The sequence below is a fragment of the Dreissena polymorpha genome, chromosome 15, assembly GCF_020536995.1.
Source record: "Dreissena polymorpha isolate Duluth1 chromosome 15, UMN_Dpol_1.0, whole genome shotgun sequence".
NCBI classification, from domain to species: Eukaryota; Metazoa; Mollusca; class Bivalvia; order Myida; family Dreissenidae; genus Dreissena; species Dreissena polymorpha.
This window is the reverse complement of record NC_068369.1, coordinates 7,539,645-7,562,675: the sequence shown is the minus strand read 5'-3', so window position 1 is coordinate 7,562,675 and position 23,031 is coordinate 7,539,645. Positions and strand designations below refer to the sequence as shown.

The window sequence follows — 23,031 nt, the reverse complement described above, 5'->3', positions numbered from 1 at the left end:
CAAGCATTTTGTTATAATTATGGCCCTTTTTCCACTTAGAATATGCATACTATTGATAAATCTATGTTAAAGTTTGCGTACCACCCCAAATATTTTCAATGTCCCTTGACATATTGCTTTCATATTGTGCATACTTCTTTACCAACATGACACCAACCTATAAACAAGAGCAGACAACTCTATCAAGCATTTTGTAATAATTATGGCCCTTTTTCCACTTAGAATATGCATATTATTGATAAATCTATGTTAAAGTTTGCATACCACCCCAAATATTTTCAATGTCCCTTGACATATTGCTTTCATATTTTGCATACTTCTTTACCAACATGACCCAACCTATAAACAAGAGCAGACAACTCTATCAAGCATTTTGTAAGAATTATGGCACTTTTTTCATTTAGAATATGCATATTATTGATAAATCTATGTTTAAGTTTGCGTACCACCTCAAATATTTTCAATGTTTCTTAACATATTGCTTTCATATTTTGCAAACTTCTTTAACAACATGATCCCGATCTATAGACAAGAGCAGACAACTGTATCAAGCATTTTGTAAGAATTATGGCCCTTTATCTTAGTAACTGAGTATTTTGTTAAATTTTGTTTTTGGATCCACTTGACTTCTAAAGTATCAAAGCTATTGCTTTCAAATTTCAAATATTTTCTTACTATCATGAGGTTACTGTACCTGCCAAGTTCACTTTGACCTTGACCTTTGAATGACCTTGACTGTGAAGGTCAAGAGTAAATTTTAGTTAAATTGCCATAACATCTTTATTTATGATCAGATTTTATTAATATTTTGACAAAACAACACTTACCTGAATACCACAATGGATTCCACCCAAACAATACCCCGTGCCCCAACCCTGAATCCCTGCCCCCCCCCCATTTTTTTATTTTTGAAAGATCATCTAATAAATGACCACACCCCACATTATACCCCCCTCTCAACCCCCACCCAACCCAAAAAAGTATATATTTTTTCTTTGAAACATGGTCAAAAAATATATAAATATATTTATTTACTTTATTTTTGAAGGACCGTCCAAACTTCCCACCCAAGCAATTGCAATCAAACTTTAAATAAAATCTTATTAGTTTGTTTTATGTCTTTACAAATGTCCAATAGATTGTGGAAATTATCCTGAACTATTACCTTGACCTTATTGAATAATTTGAATATTACCCCATGATGGCTTACGTTATACTGTCAAGCACTCGAATAGTCGAGGGCGCTGTCCTCTGACAGCTCTTGTTGGGACAGTGCTTAAACCTAAATGAAAGTTAATGTTGTCCCCAACAATTCTGAATTTCTTTCCACTGGCAATGGAATCAAATAATTCAGTATTAAAATGTCCCGATATCTGATCCATTGTATACAACATGCCTGAATGGCTCAGAGTGACACCCAAAGGTTGAAGTCTGTCATACACCTACAATGATCAAACATTTTTGTCTATAATTCATTTGATTTTTTTAAAAATATTACCTCAAATAAATCAACTAAATGGGTTTGAAAAGCTAAACCAAACACATTCAGGTAATACTTCATATATTTCCATTTACCTGAAAGGCATTCTGTTAAGTGAAATTATATAAGGATACATTATATACAAATGTATATAGTGAATAATTCATAATTTACAACACCTGTTTCAAGTCGGTGCGCTTAACTTTGTATAGGAACAATTAGTTTAAAGGCTCATAGAAAAATCACATTTCAGAAAATTGTAGAATGAATTAGCCAATGAAAAATCTTATACTTGGTTTTGCTTCATTTTAGAAAAATTCCATTGGTTTTTCTCTACAATTTGGTCAAAAGGTGATTGTCATTAAATGTAAGTAATATTAAAACAAGATTGAAGCAATAACTTTCAGCTTTAACTAATTCAGCGTGTTTGGTTTTTGAAGTTCTATAATACTTTAAGGATAAATAACAAATAAACATAACCGAAGTATAAACAAATAACAACAAACTAACAGTCACGAGGTACATTTTTTTATATCTTATTTATGACATCTGCTGTGTAGCAGAGCAATTTATCTTTTATAAGGCTGACCTTAAAGGGGCCTTTTCACGCTTTGGTAAATTGAAAAAAAAATCAAAAAATGTTTCATATTCGCACATTTTCGTTTTAGCAATGATATTTGTGAGGAAATAGTAATACTGAACATTTACCATGCTCTAAAATATTCATTATATGCATCTTTTGACAATTTGAAAACCTTGGAATTATAAAGCGTTGCAACGCCAAACGATTGAATAATTTGGAAAGTTCTGTTGTTGTCGTTATAATTTGGGAAACTAAGAGGATTGCTTATTTCATTAAAAAAATACATCCGGTCATAGCATCAGCATGTTTGGTCGAGTGGTCTAGGCGGGTGACTTTTTACTCCAGGACCTCAGGGGTCAGTGGTTCGAGTCCAGTTGAGGCTTACTTTTTTTCCTTTTTCAAATTGTATTCTTGTTGTTTTTTACTGGAGATTTTTTAGTTCCAATGTTTAAATTTATCAATATAAAGCATTTAATGACAAGCTTCAATACATGTCAAAATCTGTGAAAAGGCCCCTTTAAAATTTCTATTGTTTGGAGATCCCTGACTGACTCATGAAATTGACAGGACCAATTTTGTTTTGCTTCTATATAAGGCTAAAAATGATTTATTAGTTAAGAATTACAAACCCTGAGAATCCTGCTGGGAAATTCACTTTTGACATCAAATTTAACACATTTTTACGTAAGGTATATTAATGAAATTTAAATGGTGTTCTAATTACATATAGAACTACAATTATTCAAAAATTGAAACGAAATGGACAAGAAATAAGAAATGTTTTTTTGCAAGATTTGTAAACTTATTCCTGATTGTGTTAAGGGTAGAATTAAAACAAAAGGGCCATAATGGCCCTATATCGCTCACCTTAGTACAGGTAGCCAATTTTTGTCAATGGCATAGTGACCTAGTTTTTGACCCCTGATGACCCGTCTTTGAACTTGACCTACAATTCCTCCAAACAATCATCCTGACCAAGTTTCTCGATCTATGAGCAGGAAAAAAAAAACCAACGGGGAGTAAAAAGAAGAAGGACGGACAACAGACATTCATCGATCCTATGAGCTCATCTGAGCTAAAACATCAAGGACCTTAAGAGCCTGGGTCAGCGCTATTAAATAGATGTTCCAAAAGATTTACTTAATTTCCAAACGAAACATGTGTCATGAACAGTAACATAAACATTCAAATGCCTAATTTCACAAACTTGGGGTTAAGAAAACAGTACACAATTTAATGTTTAATACTGTTATTTTTTTTATCAAATTGCAAGAAACTATACATGTATATTGCTAATTTCTGGCTAAGAAATTATTTTTTTTAATACCTGGTATGTTTTTTACTGTATGTGTATTTAGATATTGTGAAATATTTAAAACACATAAAGATATATTTAAAATACATACATTGAATATTTTATAAAACAAACATTCATTCACAGCTGAGTTTGGCAACTTTTTAATGAAATTTTCTCTTGAGTTACTCATAAAATGATTAAATATAAATTGCACACTTTACAATATTCCATTCTATAAACAAGGTGTTAAGTCATATTTTGTGTTTTTGGGCTTAAACAAAACATTTGAAGAAAAAAAGAAACACAGTTGAAACTAAATGTAATTTTGGGCATGTTTGTTCTTTAGCTAAAGTCATTGCGATTATCTTTTGAACTAACGAGTTGTAACGACTCGACAACTCCTGGTATCCTGTATTCATCAACATTCCAAACACAGTAGATATGACCAGTATTAGTCTCTGAACAGATTTTGTATTCCCTATCTTAGAGGTTGGTAGAGACACAGCCAAGAGAATATCAGCTAGCAGTGGCTGTTGCTCTAATAGTTCATCAATGAGTTCATGCCATTTAAATTCAGCCAGGTCACAGAAATCCTTTTGGGCTAAAACACTGTCCTTGTTGTAGCATTCTTTTGCTGCATATTCAATTTCATTTAAAAGTTCTACAACGATACTTCCTCTCAATGAAGAAGACAATATATGCCCTGCAACTTCTCTTGGAGAGCAGGAACCTGATTGAAGCAAAAAAAAAGTAAAATAAAAAAACAAAACAGAAACAATAATATATGATAATATTGCTTGATAAATCTTTTTTTTCTTTAAAAGAAATGACAATATAATGTTATTTTAGCAAACATTAATAATCTATGTTTCTATATCATAGACTTCTTAAAAAGTGTTTTATACATTATTAGTAGTCATTTCAAAAAAATTATTTGTTTAAATTGACTAAAAATTAGTCATATATTTTACAAAAACAAAATATCTGATTGATAGCCGTTTTAGATTTTTTTATTTAATAAAATCACCCACCCCTTTACTACATTTATCATCTCCCACTGTTTCTGTTGTGTACATATGTACAGCTAATGACATATGGTAATGATTGTTTTCTAAATTCAATTTAATAAGCATGGTTCATATGACATTGTATCATACCTGAATATAAAATTGAGTGCTCTGCCAGCAAAATAAGGAAAATATACTAATGTTATTACTGTTTAAGAATCATTATGTACCTGTTCTGTTTTTTTCACCAAACATGTTGTTCATGGCAATTGCACAGTTGTTCCAGAAACTGTTTTCTGACTCGCCATCTTTTCGTAATTTCTGACTGTCATTCTTTCAGAAAAGATTTCTATTCGATGGACCGTTTGTTGTGTCTGGTTTTTTCATCCTAGATCAGTGATGAAACATGAAAATGTGAGTGTTTAATGGCAAAGCTTGAAAAAGGATTGATGGGCTTGTGCCAAAATAGTTTACATGAATGAAGAGTGGTTTATTTGATCTTTGAATTAAAATTTTAGCCCATGTCCTAATGCAAAGAACTTAATATTAATGACAAAAATATAATGTACACACAACAAGACAGTGTTCTATTAAGAAAGCCTATGTTTAACAAATATTAAATCCATAGTATATATACCAAATGTTGGTACTTAATAAGTGATATATACCAAATGTTGGTACTTAATAAGTGATATATTGTGTTTTCAACAAATTTTACAATTGGTTGAAGAGATTTCACAATTATAAAAATACAATTGAATTCTTATAGAAAATAAAGTTGTACTAGAAAGTGAAAAATAATCACCAGTTTAATCCTTATATGTTCATGTTTAGGTGTTTTTCTTGTGGGAGTTATTATTGCCCTCTTGCTTCCTCGTTTTTGAGGGGTACTTGAGTTTTTTGGGCACAGGCACTGTATGTGTGATCTGGGCCAGACTTACTCTCAATTACTTGGAACCAAGTATGATCCATCTGAAATATGATTAATGATTTGAATTATGAATTATGAATAACTTTGTCTTGAAAACCACGAACCAATTTTAATGGAGTTTAGAAAAGATTTTTTTTTTAATTCAATATAATACATACAATGTATACATGTATATGATCATACAACATAGTGATTGTACAAAGCAATAAATTCAGACATGTTATACAAGATATGCTAATATATATATTTTTTTAAAGAGAAAAGAAAAGAACAACTGAAGAATAGTTATGAAAAATGATGAGTTGTATCAAGTCGGAAGAAAGCATACCTGACTTGTGTGTTTTGTTGAACATACACAATGATCTTATAAGATTGAAAAAAAATATATATATATATTTTAGAAAGATAAACTATCATTAGAGTGAAATGTATATAAGTGGACAAACATTATGAGAATTTAATCCGATTCCATTTTTGTTCAAAGATTTGTAATCTGTCATTACTGAGGGCTATTTCTTTCTCAATCTGGATTTTTAGTTTAAGACTATGGACAAAACAATTAAAATGTGGTACTTGTTTTTTGTACTTCATAATAAAGATAAAATATTTCATCATTATAAGAATAAAATTCACAATATTATTACAGTCTATTGATTTCAATGAGTTAATTCCGAAACTTACATTTAAGAATTTAAAGATAGTTTAACGTTTAGTTGCTGTTGTTCAAGAAAAGATGCTAATTGATTCCAAATAGGCTGGATGTGTTTGCACTCCCAAAAAAGATGTTCTATAGTTTCGATGTTTTCACTGCAGAAATCACACAGATTTGAATTAGATAATTTGCATTTAAAGAGATATTTATTTGTAGCTATAATTCTATGGATGTATTTATATTGAGTTTAGAAAAGATATTTAGAAGCATTTTGCTAATCTGGGAAAAGCAGGTCTGAAATTCTGACTGTGGTGAACCTGGAAAAAGGCATGAATACATAAAAATGCATTACTACTGTTAATCAAAGATAACCACACCGCAATGCTTTCATATTTGTCACACTACTCAAAAATACATCACAAATACAGTATGTTACAAATTTACTCAAACATCCGAAATTACAATATATGTTTACTTGTCCGAAACATACTCAGGTTATGGAACATTAATTAACTCTAATAGAACTCGAAAAAAGGAAGAACGTTTACAGAATGAAATATATGCATTTCGATTGAAAAATGAATGATACCCCGACGAGCCACATTTGTAAATATTTGGTTAACTCACCATTACCATCGCGTCGACCATGATTCCGCCAATGCCAGGCTGTTTACAGTGGAAGCTGGGAACCAGGATATATGCGTACAGAATATTTACACATGTAACGCACAATTTGATTGGCTGACTAACTCGTGGCCACGAGTTAGCTATGTCGGGATCTCGAGATGACGAAAATGCTCTCCTCTTTTATTTAATGCACTCTGCCTTTTTTTCTGCACCGCTCTTTTTTTAATTGTACGCCGCTTTTATTTAGTTTTGCACTCCTCTTTTTTCTATCTCGTCGCCACGACATAGCTAACTGGTGGCCACGAGATAGAAAAAAGGGGAGAGCAATTTAAAACAAGAGAAGCACCGCTCTTTTTTTAATTGCACGCCGCTTTTATTTAGTTTTGCACTCCTCTTTTTCTAGAAATAAGAGGAGAGCAATTAAAAAAAAAAAGAAGTGAATGTCACCTCTATGCCACCGTAACGATGCGATGCGAATGTTACTTCCCGTGAATTTAAAGCACGGTATCGTAGCGAAACGGCATTTGTGCGCCTTAGCCAGACTCCGACAAAAGCAATCATGCGACAATTAATCAATATTATATCGTAATTTTATGAAAAACTGTTATTACAATTTTATTATAAAATTACTTATTTGTTATCACAATTTTTATAAGGTGTCGCTTTTTACAAATGCTGCTTTGTTTTCGTTCTTAGATGACCGTCTACATGTTTTGTATTACTGAAAACAGAAACGCGGGTTCTCTGACTAAAAAACAGTCATACTGAGCTTATAGTACTTATAATTTATATTGAAAAATACTGACTTAAATCAAAACAGCAATATCGGTATATTTAATTTCGGTTGGCGTGAAACTAGATCAACATTGAAACACAAAAATATAGCATGCCATAATCAAATTGTTACCGTAATCACAAGGTGTATTGCGGGAGACATGTATTGTTCAATATATCAAGGAGAAAATACAATACAAAATACAGTTCTATAGTGTCCAAGTATATGTCAAATTTTGATTTTTCATTGTAACAAAATTGAATTATATGAATTAGTTAAAGTTGAAATAAATGGTTCTAGAACGAAATCACGAAATTCTCTCCGTTCACAGGTTATCTGCATTCTCCTTGCACTTGTGTACCAGTTAGCCGCCAAGCCGGCAACAAACAAGGGCGCAAACCACCTAATGGTAACAAGGCAAACCATGTAGCAAGCCCGAACCAAGTAGCAAGCCCGAACCAAGTAGCAAACCCGAACCAAGTAGCAAGTCAAAATGAGACCGATTCCGAAACCGAATCCGCGGGAAACGGATGCAGGTCCGAAAAATGTTCAAAGAAGACCGATTCCGATACTAAATCAAGTTCCCGTGATAACGATTCCAATGATCCAAAATATAAAATCGTCATCAACATTAAGGAGGAGGGCGGCAGCAGTTCTGAATCAAGCTCTCAGGATACCGATTGTATGTTTCACTAGGCTACATTATGCATTTTTTAGAAATCATTTCAATGCATTTTTAAACATTGTAATAAACGCAGAAAAGATAAACTACATAACCCTATCATTAAAGAAAATAGTTTAGGAATTTAAGAAAGTAATCCATAAACAGTGAGACATCAGCAGCTGTAAAATACATCGACATGAACATCATTGGCAAATACACCCTTCGTTGCTGATAACTTTTACTAGATGACTACCAATTATTGTAGTTAATTAATTCAAGTAAATGATTTACATTTAATTCAAAGTCATGATTGCAAACATCCGAACAAGGCTTATTACGATGACAACACCAGGAAATGCAAATGTACATACGACGGAACGTTTCCCAAGTGTTGTACGTATAACAATTGAGTCGTGTTCTGAGAAAACTGGGCTTAATGTATATGCGTAAAGTGTCATCCCAGATAAGCCTATGCAGTCCACACAGGCTAATCAGGGACGACACTTTGTGGACTACACAGGCTAATCTGGGATGACACTTTACGCACATGCATTAAGCCCAGTTTTCGCAGAACACGACACAATTTATCTTTCTCTCCAATCATAATGTATTTACAAAAACAATACAATACGCCTATTGTATCAAGTGAGTTGTTTTCGCACCGTCAATATACAGCTGTCAAGTGCATAATAATGACTGTAAGAACCTTCTTTACCCATGTATGCCTAGTGGTCTCTCCCGTCCTTCAAAATTGGATCAATTTATTTCCAAAATTAGGGATGTATATTATATTTATTTCTATCGTTTGAACAAACAGCGCAGACCCAGATGAGACGCCGCATTATTTATTTTAATAGAAGAGCATTTCTCCTGTTTGCTTACAGGAATTTCTGTAAGAAATGTTCTAAATATATAAATTATTTTGGAAATAAATTGATCCAATTAAGAAGGATGGGAGAGTCCACTGGGCATAAATGAGTTAACGCGTCAAATACAGACAAGTAAATTTGCTCTTCGAGAAAACGTTATGTACTCGATAACGCTCATCTCTTAGAGCTGCCGTAATAACCTCAACAGGCCCAAACCAACTTGAAATATACCGATATTACTGTTTTGATTAACCCATCATGCGGCGTCTCATCTGGGTCTACGCTGTTTGCCAAGGCCTTTTTTCTAAACGCTAGGCATAAATGGGTTAAATTCAGTAATTTTCAATATCAATTTGAAGTACTATAAGGACTAGTATGACTGGTTTTGGGGAAGGGAACCCGGGCTTCTGCTTTCAATTATACAAAACATGTAGACCGTCGTCTAAGAACGAAAACAAAGTACCATTTGTAAAAAAGCGAAACTTAATTAAATAGTGTGATCACAAATAAGTGGCTTGACAATACAATTGTAATAAAAAGTTTTTCATAAAATAACGTTATAATATTGAGTTCGTTTCTTCTGAAGGTTACGCATTCGCAATTTATTTCCTTCTATATTACATATAAAATAGTTGAAGTTCGATATCAATTTTTACCATGATCAAGCGCATACCCACTATATCATCAAACATCATTGGACAGATAAATGCATAATCTTTTGAAAAAATGCATGTCATTCAATTCTATGCGTGCTAACTGAAAATATTTACCTTAGAATAGGCAAACCGGTTTTGACAGCTGTGCGGACAACCATTTTGGGCTCAAATAGTATGACCTACTTTCAAAGCCGGGAACCATCAACACAAAAAGTAGGGCACAAAAATGGCTTATTTTCTTATTGCTTACAAATATACCTTCAAGTTGATACCAAAACTAACCATTTGCAATGTATTTTACAAATCCTAGGCAGCATGCACTCAACAATGTGTGCTAAGTATCAAACTGACTGCGTGTAACCCTAAAAACAGGAGTTCCGGTTTGGGGTTATGTTACCTGAATGGATTCTGTCAAATATGTTTTGAAAAGCACATTTAACGATGCTTCTGATGTGTGTGTGCCCAGGTCCCGATTGTTCAGCCGTTACCGGACAAGTCTGCTGTGAACCAGGCATGGACTGCCTGTCGGTCGGAGAATGCTTCTGCCCGTTCGGTGAAATTCCAAAAGATGGCCCTATCCAATGTTGTGAGTAATAAGATTTTTTATTGTATCGTGTGATATCTTGAAATGCAATCATATAGAACATATTTTCTTTCGTTGTATGCAGGTCTAAGCAATTATCAATGTCTGGATGCGCATCCTAAAGCTGGTGATATGCATACTGTTAAAGGCCATAGTTCAATCCTCTCGCAAACTATAGCCCATTTATGCCTAATGGACTCTCCCATTCTTTGAAATTGGATCAATTTATTTCTAAAATAAGTGATGTCTAGTATATTTATTTCTATATTTAGAATATTTCTTACAGAAATTTCTTTAAGCAAACAGCGCAGACCCTGATGAAACGCCGCATCATGCGGCGTCTTATCTGGGTCTACGCCCTTTGCCAAAGCCTTTTTTCTAGACGCTAAGCATAAATGGGATAAGTATCACGCTTTTCCCGTTTACTTGGTGATTATGTCTCAGTCACATCCCTTCGAATGCTGTGTCACTTTTTGTTTTTCATTTTATATTGTGAAATACTGTAACCCAGACCATCACATATTGTGCGTTACAGCGATTTGTTTAATGTTTTACAAAACCGATAATGAACTTTTGTAACCGCTTTCTTCTTTCCAATTGTCGCAGAACAGGATTCAAACACCTTTGATCAGACATATTTCTAATATTACATAGTTATTACGCAAGATGATATGTTACACAAAGTCAAATTGTATATGCGCGTAAGTTTGTCTGTTTTGCTTACCATATGACATCACATAACCGGTGTTTACTTTACGTTGGCTCAGTATATGAAATCACATAACCGGTGTTCACTTTACGTTGGCTCAGTATATGAAATCACTTAACCGGTGTTTACTTCACGAGGGCTGAGAATATGAAATCACATAACCGGTGTTTACTTTACGTTGGCTCAGTTTATGAAATCACATAACCGGTGTTTGCTTCACGTTGGCTCAGTATATGAAATCACATAACCGGTGTTTACTTTACGTTGGCTCAGAATATGAAATCACATAACCGGTGTTTACTTTACGTTGGCTCATTATATGAAATCACATAACCGGTGTTTACTGTACGTTGGCTCAGTGTATGAAATCGCATAACCGGTGTTTACTTTACGCAAAAATGACTTGCGCAAATACGCATTCTCGGGACTAAAATGGGACGGAAGACGTGCCCCACCCACCCCGTAAAACTGTTGTGCTATAGACATTTGCAATATGTTGACTTTTTGTATTGCATATCGGTGTAATGTCATACAGGGAAATCCAAAAAACGTTCACGAGATGGGGATCTAACGCGAGACCTCTTGAACGCCCGGAAGACACCGTATCCACTACGCTGCCGCAACAGTAACAACTGTTTTATAATTCTAGTTTACATCACTATGCGTTATGATTTAGCTCTTGATAACTCTGGTGTATACTTATTTTAAGGTACTGAAGACTGTGGGGTGGGACAGTCGTGCGACGCAACTGGAGCGTGGGCCACCGCCAGTCAGTGTCATGTGTTTAACCCTTTGCATGTGGGAAATTTGTCATCTGCTAAACTGTCGTCTGTTTAATTCCTAAAAGTAGCATTTTCTTCGATTTTTTTTAAAGAATACTATCAGAATAGCAAACAGTTGGGATCCTGATGAGACGCCACGTTCTGTGTCGTCTCATCTGGATCCAAACTGTTTGCAAAGGCCTTCAAAATTCGGTTCCAACACTGAAAGGGTTAACACTATGATGCTTAAACGAAATATTACACATGTCGTAAGCCTTCGAAATTAATGTATACATTTACAGAAATAAAAACTCGATTGATTTAAGTATTGCTTTTCTTCACATACACAACAAAAACTGATACTACTTTGACGGTGTTGACCACTTATAGCTGTTTGTTCATAATAGTGAAATACCTTATTATTTGCCCTTATTTTTATTAATCTAACTTATCTGCCATACGAACAGAAGGTCTTTTGATAAGGAAATGCCTGAAATAATTACACAATTCTTAAAGTACATGTTTAAATATAAAGCACACACAAGAGATATTAAATGTATTTATTTATTATTACTTCACTTTACTTTACCAGAAACTGACACCTTTTTGACTCAATTGACCTTTCATTACTGTTAGATTTATGCTACCGGAAGCGCTAATGAAATACCTTATTATTCGCTCGTCTGATGATTAAATTAGCTCCTCGTCTGTTGATTAAATTAGCTCCTCGATATAACAATTATAAGACCCTGTTCCGGATATATATGAACAAACAAACACCTGGAATCAGAATGTAAGCACAACGCCGGTCTATTTTATGCACCGATGGAAGTTTCATGCAAATACTGATGTTTAATATATCATGTTATTAAGAATGTAATTTATAGAGGTCAGCTTAGTTTTTGCCGACAAGTTCCTTATTTGTTCCATAGCCTGGATCGTTTCGTAATAGTTGTATGTGTTAAATCAAATTTCTTTAAACGTCCTATTGACCTATGATTTTTATTTAATGCCACATGTTTTCTCTTAGTCCCGTTTGGCGGTATATGCGAAGAGAACGGTGAACGCTCTTCAAACGCATGCGACCGAAAGGCGGGCATCAAATGTCACACGTACGACTGTTGTGGAAAAGCAGGAAATGAAATCGAGTGGGGAGGCGGAAAACTACAACGGGCGAGGCATGGTATGGTATTGCGCAAGGGGGGGGGGGGGGGTTAGACGGTTAGGGTTAGGGTTAGTGTTAGGGGTCGGGTTAGGGTTTGGGTTAGCCTAAACCCAACCCTAATCCTGACCCGACCCCTAACCCTTACCCTAACCATTTTTTGGGGTTATCACCCCTGACCATGCCTCGCCCGTTGTAGTTTTCCGCCTCCCAATCGAGTGTCGCGACAAGTACTGCCTGTGTGAAACCCCTCGCGGCTGGAAGTACAACAACGAAACCGTTCCCTGCATATTCGAGGGAGGCCGGTCGGACAAAAAGCTATGTCTGGATGCCCCTGTTGGGTTCGGTTCACCTGCTCCTCCTGGTCCGTAAACGACAAGCTGCGAGTGTAGACTACCGATGACCTCGACGGTAGCCAACACACACACATAGTTACGGTTTTACTTTCCAAATTGCATCTTAAAACGTTATGCTGACACATTTGCACGTGCTCTAGATTTCGTAAACAACATTTCGTACTGATAATCTCAAAAGTAAATGTTTATTTAACCAAATTTATAAGTTTTACAGTATTTGTACATCAGAGAATACACGCTTAAATCTGCGTAAATGACATTTTAAAATATAATATATATATTCTTCCCAATCTAAGCCGCCCTATATTGTGCTAAAGATAACTTGTATATAAAGACCGTACCAACAACAGACATGACGAACAGTCTTCCTTAGCCTTTCTGCTTACACACTGTACATGCATATTTACATACATTATTTTATTTGAACTGTATGCGGCAATTAAGTTTTTAATACGTGGGCATTTTAACATCAGAAAGTATATACTTATTCAAATAGTAAAAGTGTACAAATTTTCTGTCAATGAATTGCTTAGTTCGATGTCACCATGATTTATTATAATAATATATTTACAGTTGATGTATTCTACTTTCTTCTAATAAAGCGTCAGCATAGCAATACTTTTGTTGGCACTTCTATGTTCTTTAGAAGTTATACTCCTATACATATGTTCATATAAATACAGATCGATGCTGGTTATGTCCTATTCCAGATCAAACGCGATTCCTTAACCCATATATGCCTGGTGAACTCTCCCATCCTTCTAAATTGGATCAATTTATATCCAAAATTAGGGATGTCTAGTATATTTATTTCTATATTATTGCTATATTTAGAATATTTCTTACAGAAATTCCTTCAAGCAAACAGCGCAGACCCAGATCATGCGGCGTCTCATTTGGGTCTACGCTGTTTGCCAAAGCCTTTTTTCTAGACGCTAAGCATAAATGGGTTAATTGACAACACAATATTGCAATTAGCCTTTTGGGTTTTGTCTTATTTTGCCGTAAGCTAGTATTATACCAAAAGCACTTATTAAACTTGGAGTCACTTTGGAGCGATTTGATGGCTAGCGATGAATTTGATAAGAAGTGTTGGATTCCAAATGAGTACGGTGAAACAAACACCGTCAAAATCAAATTATAATAGCACAGAAGGCATCAATCATGTACATGAATATGCACACTGAAATCGGCGTATGCTGTCATTAATATCAATATGGCATCGGATTAAGACGAATCTAGCCTCTTGACAAAAGTATCAATCAGAGTAGAACAATCACAATGGAAAGTTTATCTGGGCTACATATATGTGCATAAAGTACCATCTCAGATTGAACTGTGCAGTCCGCACAGACTAATGAGAGACGACACGTTCGCTTTTATGTAATTTCTCTTTAGTATAAATAATCGTTTCGTTGTTTCATGTAGGAAATAATCGTTTCGTTGTTTCATGTAGGGCTGTACTCTCTAAAAAATATCAAAGTTGACAGGAAGGCACGATTTACACTTTAAACTGTTGTTCGGGTTTTATCTTTCGGAGATAACGGTAGGGCATGAATTGGTCAGAGGGGGTAATCACGTGACAAACAAGATGGCGACGTCCATGCCGAGGCAGGTATTTTTCGTCGTTTTATACCCTGTATTACTTGTAATATTAATATTTATTCCGTTCACTTTCCAGTCATAATAGGAAGACAGTTACTGGCTTATATTGCATAGTAATATTCGCTCTATATCTCGACTTTACTCGGTTCGAAATTTCTTAGCGCTCCACTAAGACAATTTGCGGGGAGTAAAGTCGAGATATAAAGCGAACTTAAATAAGAAAAAAAACGCTTATCACCTGTTTACTGTTTACTGATATGGCTGGAAAGTGAGCGTCATTTAAAAAATAAACAGAACTAATAAAGGGTATAAAACGGCGAAAACTAACCGTCACGACTATCACGTGATTACCCCCTCTGTTGGTGTTCACTACTGTATCCTTGAAACATGATAAACTTAAAGACTATAGTAAAATCTTGCACTGAAAAAGGTTACATTCCACTAAAAAAGGCCGAACAAAAGTTGCAAAAACAGTCGATTTTGATTAGTGTCAAGTTCTTTTTTGGTTTAAACATGACATATCTTTTTTATTGCATAAATCGATTCCGCTTAGAATGGCCTTTAAGAAAAGGTATGGTTACGGGGGTCTCTGTGTGCAAAATGTTGCATTTATTTTCGCTTGAAGTTGTCGCTTTTACATTGAATTATATAGGAAAACTATTTAGTATATTATGACCACATGTCCTTACTTCTCACTGAGTATGTGCAGAATGTTGACTTATATCCATGTACCTCAGTTTCGAATTACTGAAAACAAGTGAAAGTACTAGAATATTGACCATTTACACTTACATTTTAGCTTCTGGAGTCAAAAAAACAAGTTTTGTTACGCCATACACCTTAAATTCAGGAAATTGACTAGGGCCAATGCGGAAATAGGGCAAACAAGAACTATCTTTACAAAGATATACGGCGTTAATTGTGGTTGGAGTTGGTGAAAGGTAAAGAGTTTAATGAATGTGGTCAAATATACCGAATGTCTTCCCCATGCAGTTCTTAGCTGCATCACACGTAGAACGGGATGTTACGCGGAGTTTTTGCGGCTTAATTTACATTATTACAGGTATGTGTATTAGATATATATATAAATACAAAACATAACAAGAGCACCGCCTTGCGGGTGCAGACCGCTCATCTATTTTCTTTTTAAAGGTGAAGGGACTCTCATTTTCAATCACAAAGGAGGGAGGAGTGGAGTGAAGAGGGGTGTATAGTGTGGGGTTGTGGACATTTATTACATTATCTTCCAAAAAAGCGAGAAAAAAAAATGGGGGGGGGGGGGGTTTGGGTGCGATGGTTGGACGGTATTTCAAACATAACCGTTTAAAAAAAAAATGGGGGGGGGGTATAGTGTGAGGGTGTGGTGATAATTTGTGAGATGATCTTAAAAAAAAAATCAAAAAAAAAAATTGGGGGGGGGGTGGGGTGGGGGGGGTGGGGTGGGGGTATAGTGTGAGGGTGTGGTGGTCATTTGTGAGATGATCTTAAAAAAAAAAAAAAAAAAAAAAAATTAGGGAGGGGGGAGGGGGGGAGGGCACGGGGGATGGTTTGGGTGAAGTCTATTGTGGTATGTCAGGTAAGAGTAGTTTCATCAAAGTATCAATCAAATCTAATCATAAATAAAGAAGTTATGGCAATTTTAGCAAAATTTAATAATTTGACCTTGAGAGTCAAGGTCATTCAAAGGTCAAAGTAAAATTCAAGTTGCCAGGTACAGTAACCTCATGATAGCATGTAAGTATTTGAAGTTTGAAAGCAATAGCCTTGATACTTCGAGTGGATCGAAACACAAAATTTAACCATATATTAAAAGTCAAAAAAGGGCCATAATTCCGTAACAATGACAACCAGAGTTATGCAACTTGTCCTTTTACTGTACCCTTATGATAGTTTGTGAGTGTTCCAAGTATGAAAGCAATATCTATGATACTTTAGGGGTAAAGTGGACCAAAACATAAATCTTAACCAAATTTTCAATTTTCTAAGTATAAAGGGCCCATAATTCCGTCCAAATGCCAGTCAGAGTTACATAACTTTGCCTGCACCGTCCCCTTATGATAGTTCATAAATCTTGCAAGTATGAAAGCAATAGCTTTGATACTGTAGAAATAAAGTGGACCTAAACACAAAACTTAATCAAATTTTCAATTTTCTAAGTATAAAAAGGGCACATAATTCTGTCAAAATGCCAGTCAGAGTTACATTACTTTGCCTGCACAGTCCCCTTATGATAGTTAGTAAGTGTTGCAAGTATGAAAGCAATAGCTTTGATGCTTAAGGAATAAAATGGACCTAAACACAAAACTTAACCAAAATTGTCAATTTTCTAAGTATAAAAAGGGCACATAATTCTGTCAAAATGCATGCCAGAGTTATCTAACTTTGCCTGCCCAGTCCCCTCATGATAGTAAGTAAGTGTACCAAGTTTGAATGCAATAGCATTGATACTTACTGAGAAAAGTGGAACTAAACGCAAAACTTAACCAAAATTTTCAATTTTTTAAGTATAAAAAGGGCACATAATTCTGTCAAAATGCACGCCAGAGTTATCTAACTTTGCCTGCCCAGTCCCCTCATGATAGTAAGTAAGTGTACCAAGTTTGAATGCAATAGCATGAATACTTTCTGAGAAAAGTGGACCTAAACGCAAAACTTAACCGGACGCCGACGCCAACGCCGACGCCGACGCCAAGGTAATGACAATAGCTCATAATTTTTTTTCAAAAAATAGATGAGCTAAAAACAAAAGAAGAATGAAAGTGAAATTAAAACATAAACATATAAGTCAACCGGCCATACGCGAAGTTTCCGTACATACTTTAAATATTTATACGCGCGTTCTCCGAACAAACCTTCAGTGATGTGTCGGGCATTGCTAGTTGGCTCGATTATTAACAGTATCAGAAATCATCGCGCTTATGCTTAACAAATTGGTCAAAATGGAGGAATAATGCTTGTTTAATTTATCAAAAATAATATTTATCATGGTATTGTTGAAAACACATTAAGAATCTATTATTGACCTACCATAGTTTAATAACGCTTATATAGAAAAGAATCAATAAACAATGTTTGTATTATACGTGTCGCGGAAGAGATTGTTTATGAATGATTAAATCGTCCACTATCTACTGCGTCATAATGACGTGGTACAGGTCATTCATAATCTGAGGTTATTAATAGATTCGGAAAAATAACCCAATAGTATACGGTTACGCTTGGTTATATTCTCCATTTATAAAACGTTGAACATGAGTTAAACAATAACTTAAGGGATACGATATACAACAAAAATGCTTCATAATCGCTAAAACCGAATATAAACAAGAGCACCGCCTTGCGGGTGCAGACCGCTCATCTATTTTCTTTTTAAAGGTGAAGGGACTCTCATTTTCAATGGGGGTATAGTGTGAGGGTGTGGTGGTCATTTGTGAGATGATCTTAAAAAAAAAAAGGGGGGGGGGTTGGGGGGGGGGGGCACGGGCGATGGTTTGGGTGGAGTCTATTGTGGTATGTCAGGTAAGAGTAGTTTTGTCAAAGTATCAATCAAATCTAATCATAAATAAAGAAGTTATGGCAATTTTAGAGAAATTTAATAATTTGACCTTGAGAGTCAAGGTCATTCAAAGGTCAAGGTAAAATTCAACTTGCCAGGTACAGTAACCTCATGATAGCATGAAAGTATTTGAAGTTTGAAAGCAATAGCCTTGATACTTAAGAAGTAAAGTGGATCGAAACACAAAATTTAACCATATATTCAAAGTTACTAAGTCAAAAAAGGGCCATAATTCCGTAAAAATGACATCCAGAGTTATGCAACTTGTCCTTTTACTGTACCCTTATGATAGTTTGCGAGTGTTCCAAGTATGAAAGCAATATCTATGATACTTTAGGGGTAAAGTGGACCAAAACACAAAACTTAACCAAACTTTCAATTTTCTAAGTATAAAGGGCCCATAATTCCGTCCAAATGCCAGTCAGAGTTACATAACTTTGCCTGCACAGTCCCCTTACGGTAGTTAGTAAGTGTTGCAAGTATGAAAGCAATAGCTTTGATACTCAAGGAATAAAATGGACCTTAACACAAAACTTAACCAAAATTTTCAATTTTCTAAGTATAAAAAGGGCACATAATTCTGTCAAAATGCACGCCAGAGTTATCTAACTTTGCCTGCCCAGTCCCCTCATGATAGTAAGTAAGTGTACCAAGTTTGAATGCAATAGCATTGATACTTTCTGAAAAAAGTGGACCTAAACGCAAAACTTAACCAAAATTTTCAATTTTCTAAGTATAAAAAGGGCACATAATTCAGTCAAAATGCACGCCAGAGTTATCTAACTTTGCCTGCCCAGTCCCCTCATGAAAGTAAGTAAGTGTACCAAGTTTGAATGCAATAGCATTGATACTTTCTGAGAAAAGTGGACCTAAACGCAAAACTTAACCGGACGCCGACGCCGACGCCAAGGTGATGACAATAGCTCATAATTTTTTTTCAAAAAATAGATGAGCTAAAAACAATTAAATATAACAAGAATTATCTGTTTCGTAACCTCGTTCATGCTTCTACAGCGGGGTTAAATTTGATATTTCTGGGAAACGTTCTTTTGTTCTCAAAAGATAGCGGTGATCTTTTGTATTTACGGGTGCTAACAACGCAATAGTAAAAGGTTAAGCTTGTTTATATTCACAGTTCTCAATTTATAAAACGTTGAACATGAGTTCACCAATTACTACAGGTATACTATAGACAACCTAAAAAAAATGCTTTATAATCGCTAAAACCGAATATTTAAAACAACTAAATATAACAAGAAATTTCTTTTAAAAAGGTAGTCGGCGTAAATGCTGACTTTGAACTAAAGTTTGCAATTTACGTTCCTAAATAAATAAATTAAACAAAAGTTTAACTATTGTGTTGTTTTTTCAATTGTAAGTTGCATATTCACCGCATGAAATGTGTGTTATTATTGTCAAACCACACATAAATGTAAGTATATACAAATTATACTACGGAAGTGCAAATCATGTGTCCTCACATGCCTTATTATGAGTATATTTCTTCATTATCGAAATGTATCCTATGTTAATATTTTATTTAAACGCAGTTTTCTTTCGACACATTTAAATCACACTTTCATAGCCACGTCATGCGAAAATGGGTCTTGTGCGTTTCGGCCACTGTATCTTAAACCCAACATGTGCATTTGCGCAGTCTGGTCAGAGGCGATGCTGTTCGCTATAAAATCACTCAATATGTTATGGTCTCATTATGTTTCACCTGACCAGACTGAGAGATGCGCAGGCTGAGTGGGCTATAAATATGATGGGCGCATATGTAATAAGACCCATTTTCGCATGACGAGGGTCATTAAAAATCTCATTGCGAATTGTAAATGGCACATTTTAGCACAATGCTTTTCGATACAAAAGTATATCAATGATTTCTGGCATTATGTTTCACTTACAGTACTGCGCCTCAGTCCGTAAACAACACGATTCTAGAAAAGGGGATAAACAGTCATCAAATACTACAGAAATATAATTTATAGCCTAAGAACATTATGTTTGTTTAAAAAGCGGAACATCCTGGAAGACAGCGTATACTAAATATCAAATAAAGTTTATTATCAAGGCCCATAAATTCGAACAATCCGTGAAGCACAACTTCTAAAGAAAATGCATTTCTGCTACATGGACGGAGGCTTCACGCAAAATAACTTCTGTCCGTGGTAACCAAGACATACCAACAAGGATAAGAAAATGGGCATCTAAATGGACCAAATAGTTGTCCTGTGCAGTCAGTCAAGAACACTGTTCAACGGGCTCTCTGTTTGATTATATATACAATGATTGACGTACAAAGTCGATGATTCGCGAAATTATTGTGGAAATCAATATACATGTAGAAACAATGAGATTGAAACTATTTAAAACTTACAAATTCCATTTGTACATTTTTTAATGAGACATAGACGTAGAAGATAGTGTACAACATCCATAACCACCAGCATTTACTAAATAACATGTAATTAAACAAGGGCTGTTTCTAAAACATGCATGCAGTTTCATGATCCTAGGCCTAATTATTCTTGAGTTATCATCAGAAAACCATTTTACTGTTGCGAGTCACTGTGACCTTGACCTTTGACCTACTGACCTGAAAATTAATAGGGGTCGTCTGCCAGTTATGATCAATGTACCTATGAAGTTTCATGATCCTAGGCATAAGCATTCTTGAGTTATCATCCAGAAACCATTTTACTATTTCGAGTCATTGTGAACTTGACCTTTGACCTACTGACCTGAAAATCAATAGGGGTCATCTGCCAGTTATTATCCATGTACCTATGAAGTTTCATGATCCTAGGCATAAGCATTCTTGAGTTATCATCCGGAAACCATTTTTCTAGTTCGAGTCACGTTGACCTTGACCTTTGACCTAGTGACCTCAAAATCAATAGGGGTCATCAGCCAGTCATGATCAATGAACCTATGAAGTTTCATGATCCTAGGCATAAGCGTTCTTGAGTTATCATCCGGAAAGCATCTGGTGGACGGACTGACCGAAAGACGTGCAAAACAATATACTCCCTCTTCTTTGAAGGGGGGCATAAATATTTATTCTTTAACTGTAATTCAACTGTTTTAGTCCAAGGTACCTACAGTTGTGTGCTAGAATTGGGCACATATTCCTCAACAATATTGTATGACTTCCGAGTAATTAAGGCTAAAGAAAGTATTTTTTTTTTCAAATTTCCTGGCTACGAATCTTCCTTATGCCTTCATTCCCAATAAAAACATATTTTAATGGACATTGTCAATAGAAAGGAAGAAAAAAATAAGCATGTTTGAAACAAAGCAGTTGAATTAATATTCTTCATGCTAAATATACATAGATTCATAGACAAGTCTCGTTATCAAAACAACTGGGCTTAATGCTTAAGCAATATGTCATCCCAGATGATACACAGGCTAATTAGGGACGACACTTTACACCTTATCTGATTTTTTGCTAGCACGAGGCTTATATTTTAGTTGACATAAAATTGCATAAAATATGTCATTTTTGTTTGATTTTTTTATATATTTTGTTTATATAAGTCTCATATAAGACTTTGTTTGTGAACTTTTGTTGGACATTTGATTTCATAATTGAAAGGACTATATGGAAATCCACAAATATTAATGTTCAACGAAGATATTGCTTTCCCAGTTAGTATGTGAATATGATCACGGACCCTGATCTCAGTGTTGATAGTAGCTGGTGTTTGGGGCTGCAAACCCCTGCTACTGGTAAGATGAGGGGAATGTGGGCTCCCTCCTCGTGAACGTGTGCTCCCTGCCCTGGCCCCTGTCTTCCTGACTCCTGTCTCCATAGGTTGCCCTGTTCCGTGTCTGGTCGTACTGCATGTTGGGGTTACGCTCCATAACAGCTCCATATTGGAAACTGGTGTCTAGAAAATACATGTATGTGTGAGGCATGGAAACAACATTCTAATTTGTGGTCAAGACAGTAGTGCCCTTTAGGATGAATGCATACTTGGAAAGCTAACTGAGATACTTAAGTTTTAAATAATTTCACACCAAAATATTTGAAAACATATATGAAAGAAACTACTGCAACAATGATCAACAAGAGCTGTGTATGTGAAACACAATGACCCTTAATGCGCCGCTTTGAAGCCATATATTTGTCATTTGACCTTGAAGGATGACCTTGAACTTTCACCACTCAAAATGTGCAGCTCCATGAGATGCACATGCATGCCAAATATCAAGTTGTTATCAATATTGCAAAAGTTATGACCAAGGTTAAAGTTTTGGGACAGACTTACACATACAATGACAGACAGACACATACAATGACATACAGGCAGGCCAAAAACAATATCCCCCGATAATTCGATCCTTAGGCATGAAAATGTGTTCTCAAAGGAGCTATTTGACTACATGCGCTGACATGCAGCTATTGCCAGCCCTTACTTGCACTAGAGGTGTGGGAGGCAGTGCGGAGGAATGCTGGGTAGGGGTCCGCCTGGGGTGGAATTACAGGTCGCACATCTATAGTCTCAGTGATGTGCAGGGCGTTGGGCGCAGGCTTCACTGGTCCCCGTGGTATATCACGCTTCTATGAAACAATCAATTGAAAGTACATGATCCCTGCCAGCAATATATCATGCCCATTTTCAAAAATGTTATAAGCTGCAACATGCGCATTGTTGACCTTTGACACACCCTCTCCATACATTTTGCATTAGAATTGCTTACTTACAGTCCAGACAAATGCTTATTTACACACATTGGACATTTGAT

The 23,031-nt window shown here is 35.4% G+C and overlaps 2 protein-coding genes and 1 long non-coding RNA gene across 4 annotated transcripts in view; 1 reads left to right on the top strand and 2 right to left on the bottom strand.

Annotated features, from left to right (window-relative positions):
* Positions 1–1,992: 1,992 nt before the first annotated feature.
* On the bottom strand, positions 1,993–6,635 carry LOC127860696 (uncharacterized). Its single transcript, XR_008039895.1, has 4 exons — positions 6,578–6,635; positions 5,173–5,339; positions 4,598–4,755; positions 1,993–4,090 (listed from the first exon to the last, which is right to left on the bottom strand). It is a non-coding gene; the product is annotated as an uncharacterized LOC127860696 (long non-coding RNA).
* A 3,041-nt stretch (positions 6,636–9,676) lies between these two features.
* LOC127860818 (uncharacterized) lies at positions 9,677–13,128 on the top strand. The gene is made up of 5 exons (XM_052399108.1): positions 9,677–9,754; positions 10,008–10,127; positions 11,543–11,602; positions 12,625–12,742; positions 12,956–13,128. Exons 1-5 carry the CDS (start codon positions 9,716–9,718, stop codon positions 13,126–13,128), a joined length of 510 nt encoding a protein of 169 aa, XP_052255068.1. The 5' UTR covers positions 9,677–9,715.
* Positions 13,129–20,659: 7,531 nt separating this feature from the next.
* Positions 20,660–23,031, bottom strand: part of LOC127860094 (uncharacterized) — a 64,324-nt gene continuing 61,952 nt past the window's right edge. For both annotated transcript variants that reach the window (XM_052397898.1, XM_052397899.1), the window contains 2 exons: positions 22,702–22,846; positions 20,660–22,172 (listed from right to left, as the gene is read on the bottom strand). In XM_052397898.1, the coding sequence (XP_052253858.1) occupies positions 22,006–22,172; positions 22,702–22,846 (312 nt within the window). In that variant the 3' untranslated portion in view covers positions 20,660–22,005. The remainder of the gene's footprint in view (positions 22,173–22,701; positions 22,847–23,031) is intronic.

Excerpts from the sequence above, each read along its gene's own strand:
- LOC127860818 (XM_052399108.1), top strand. The coding sequence starts at position 9,716 with ATGACCTACTTTCAAAGCCGGGAACCATCAACACAAAAA. Across the intron at positions 9,755-10,007 it reads GGGAACCATCAACACAAAAA|GTCCCGATTGTTCAGCCGTT; the intron begins GTAGGGCACAAA and ends GTGTGTGCCCAG. Across the intron at positions 11,603-12,624 it reads TGGAGCGTGGGCCACCGCCA|TCCCGTTTGGCGGTATATGC; the intron begins GTCAGTGTCATG and ends GTTTTCTCTTAG.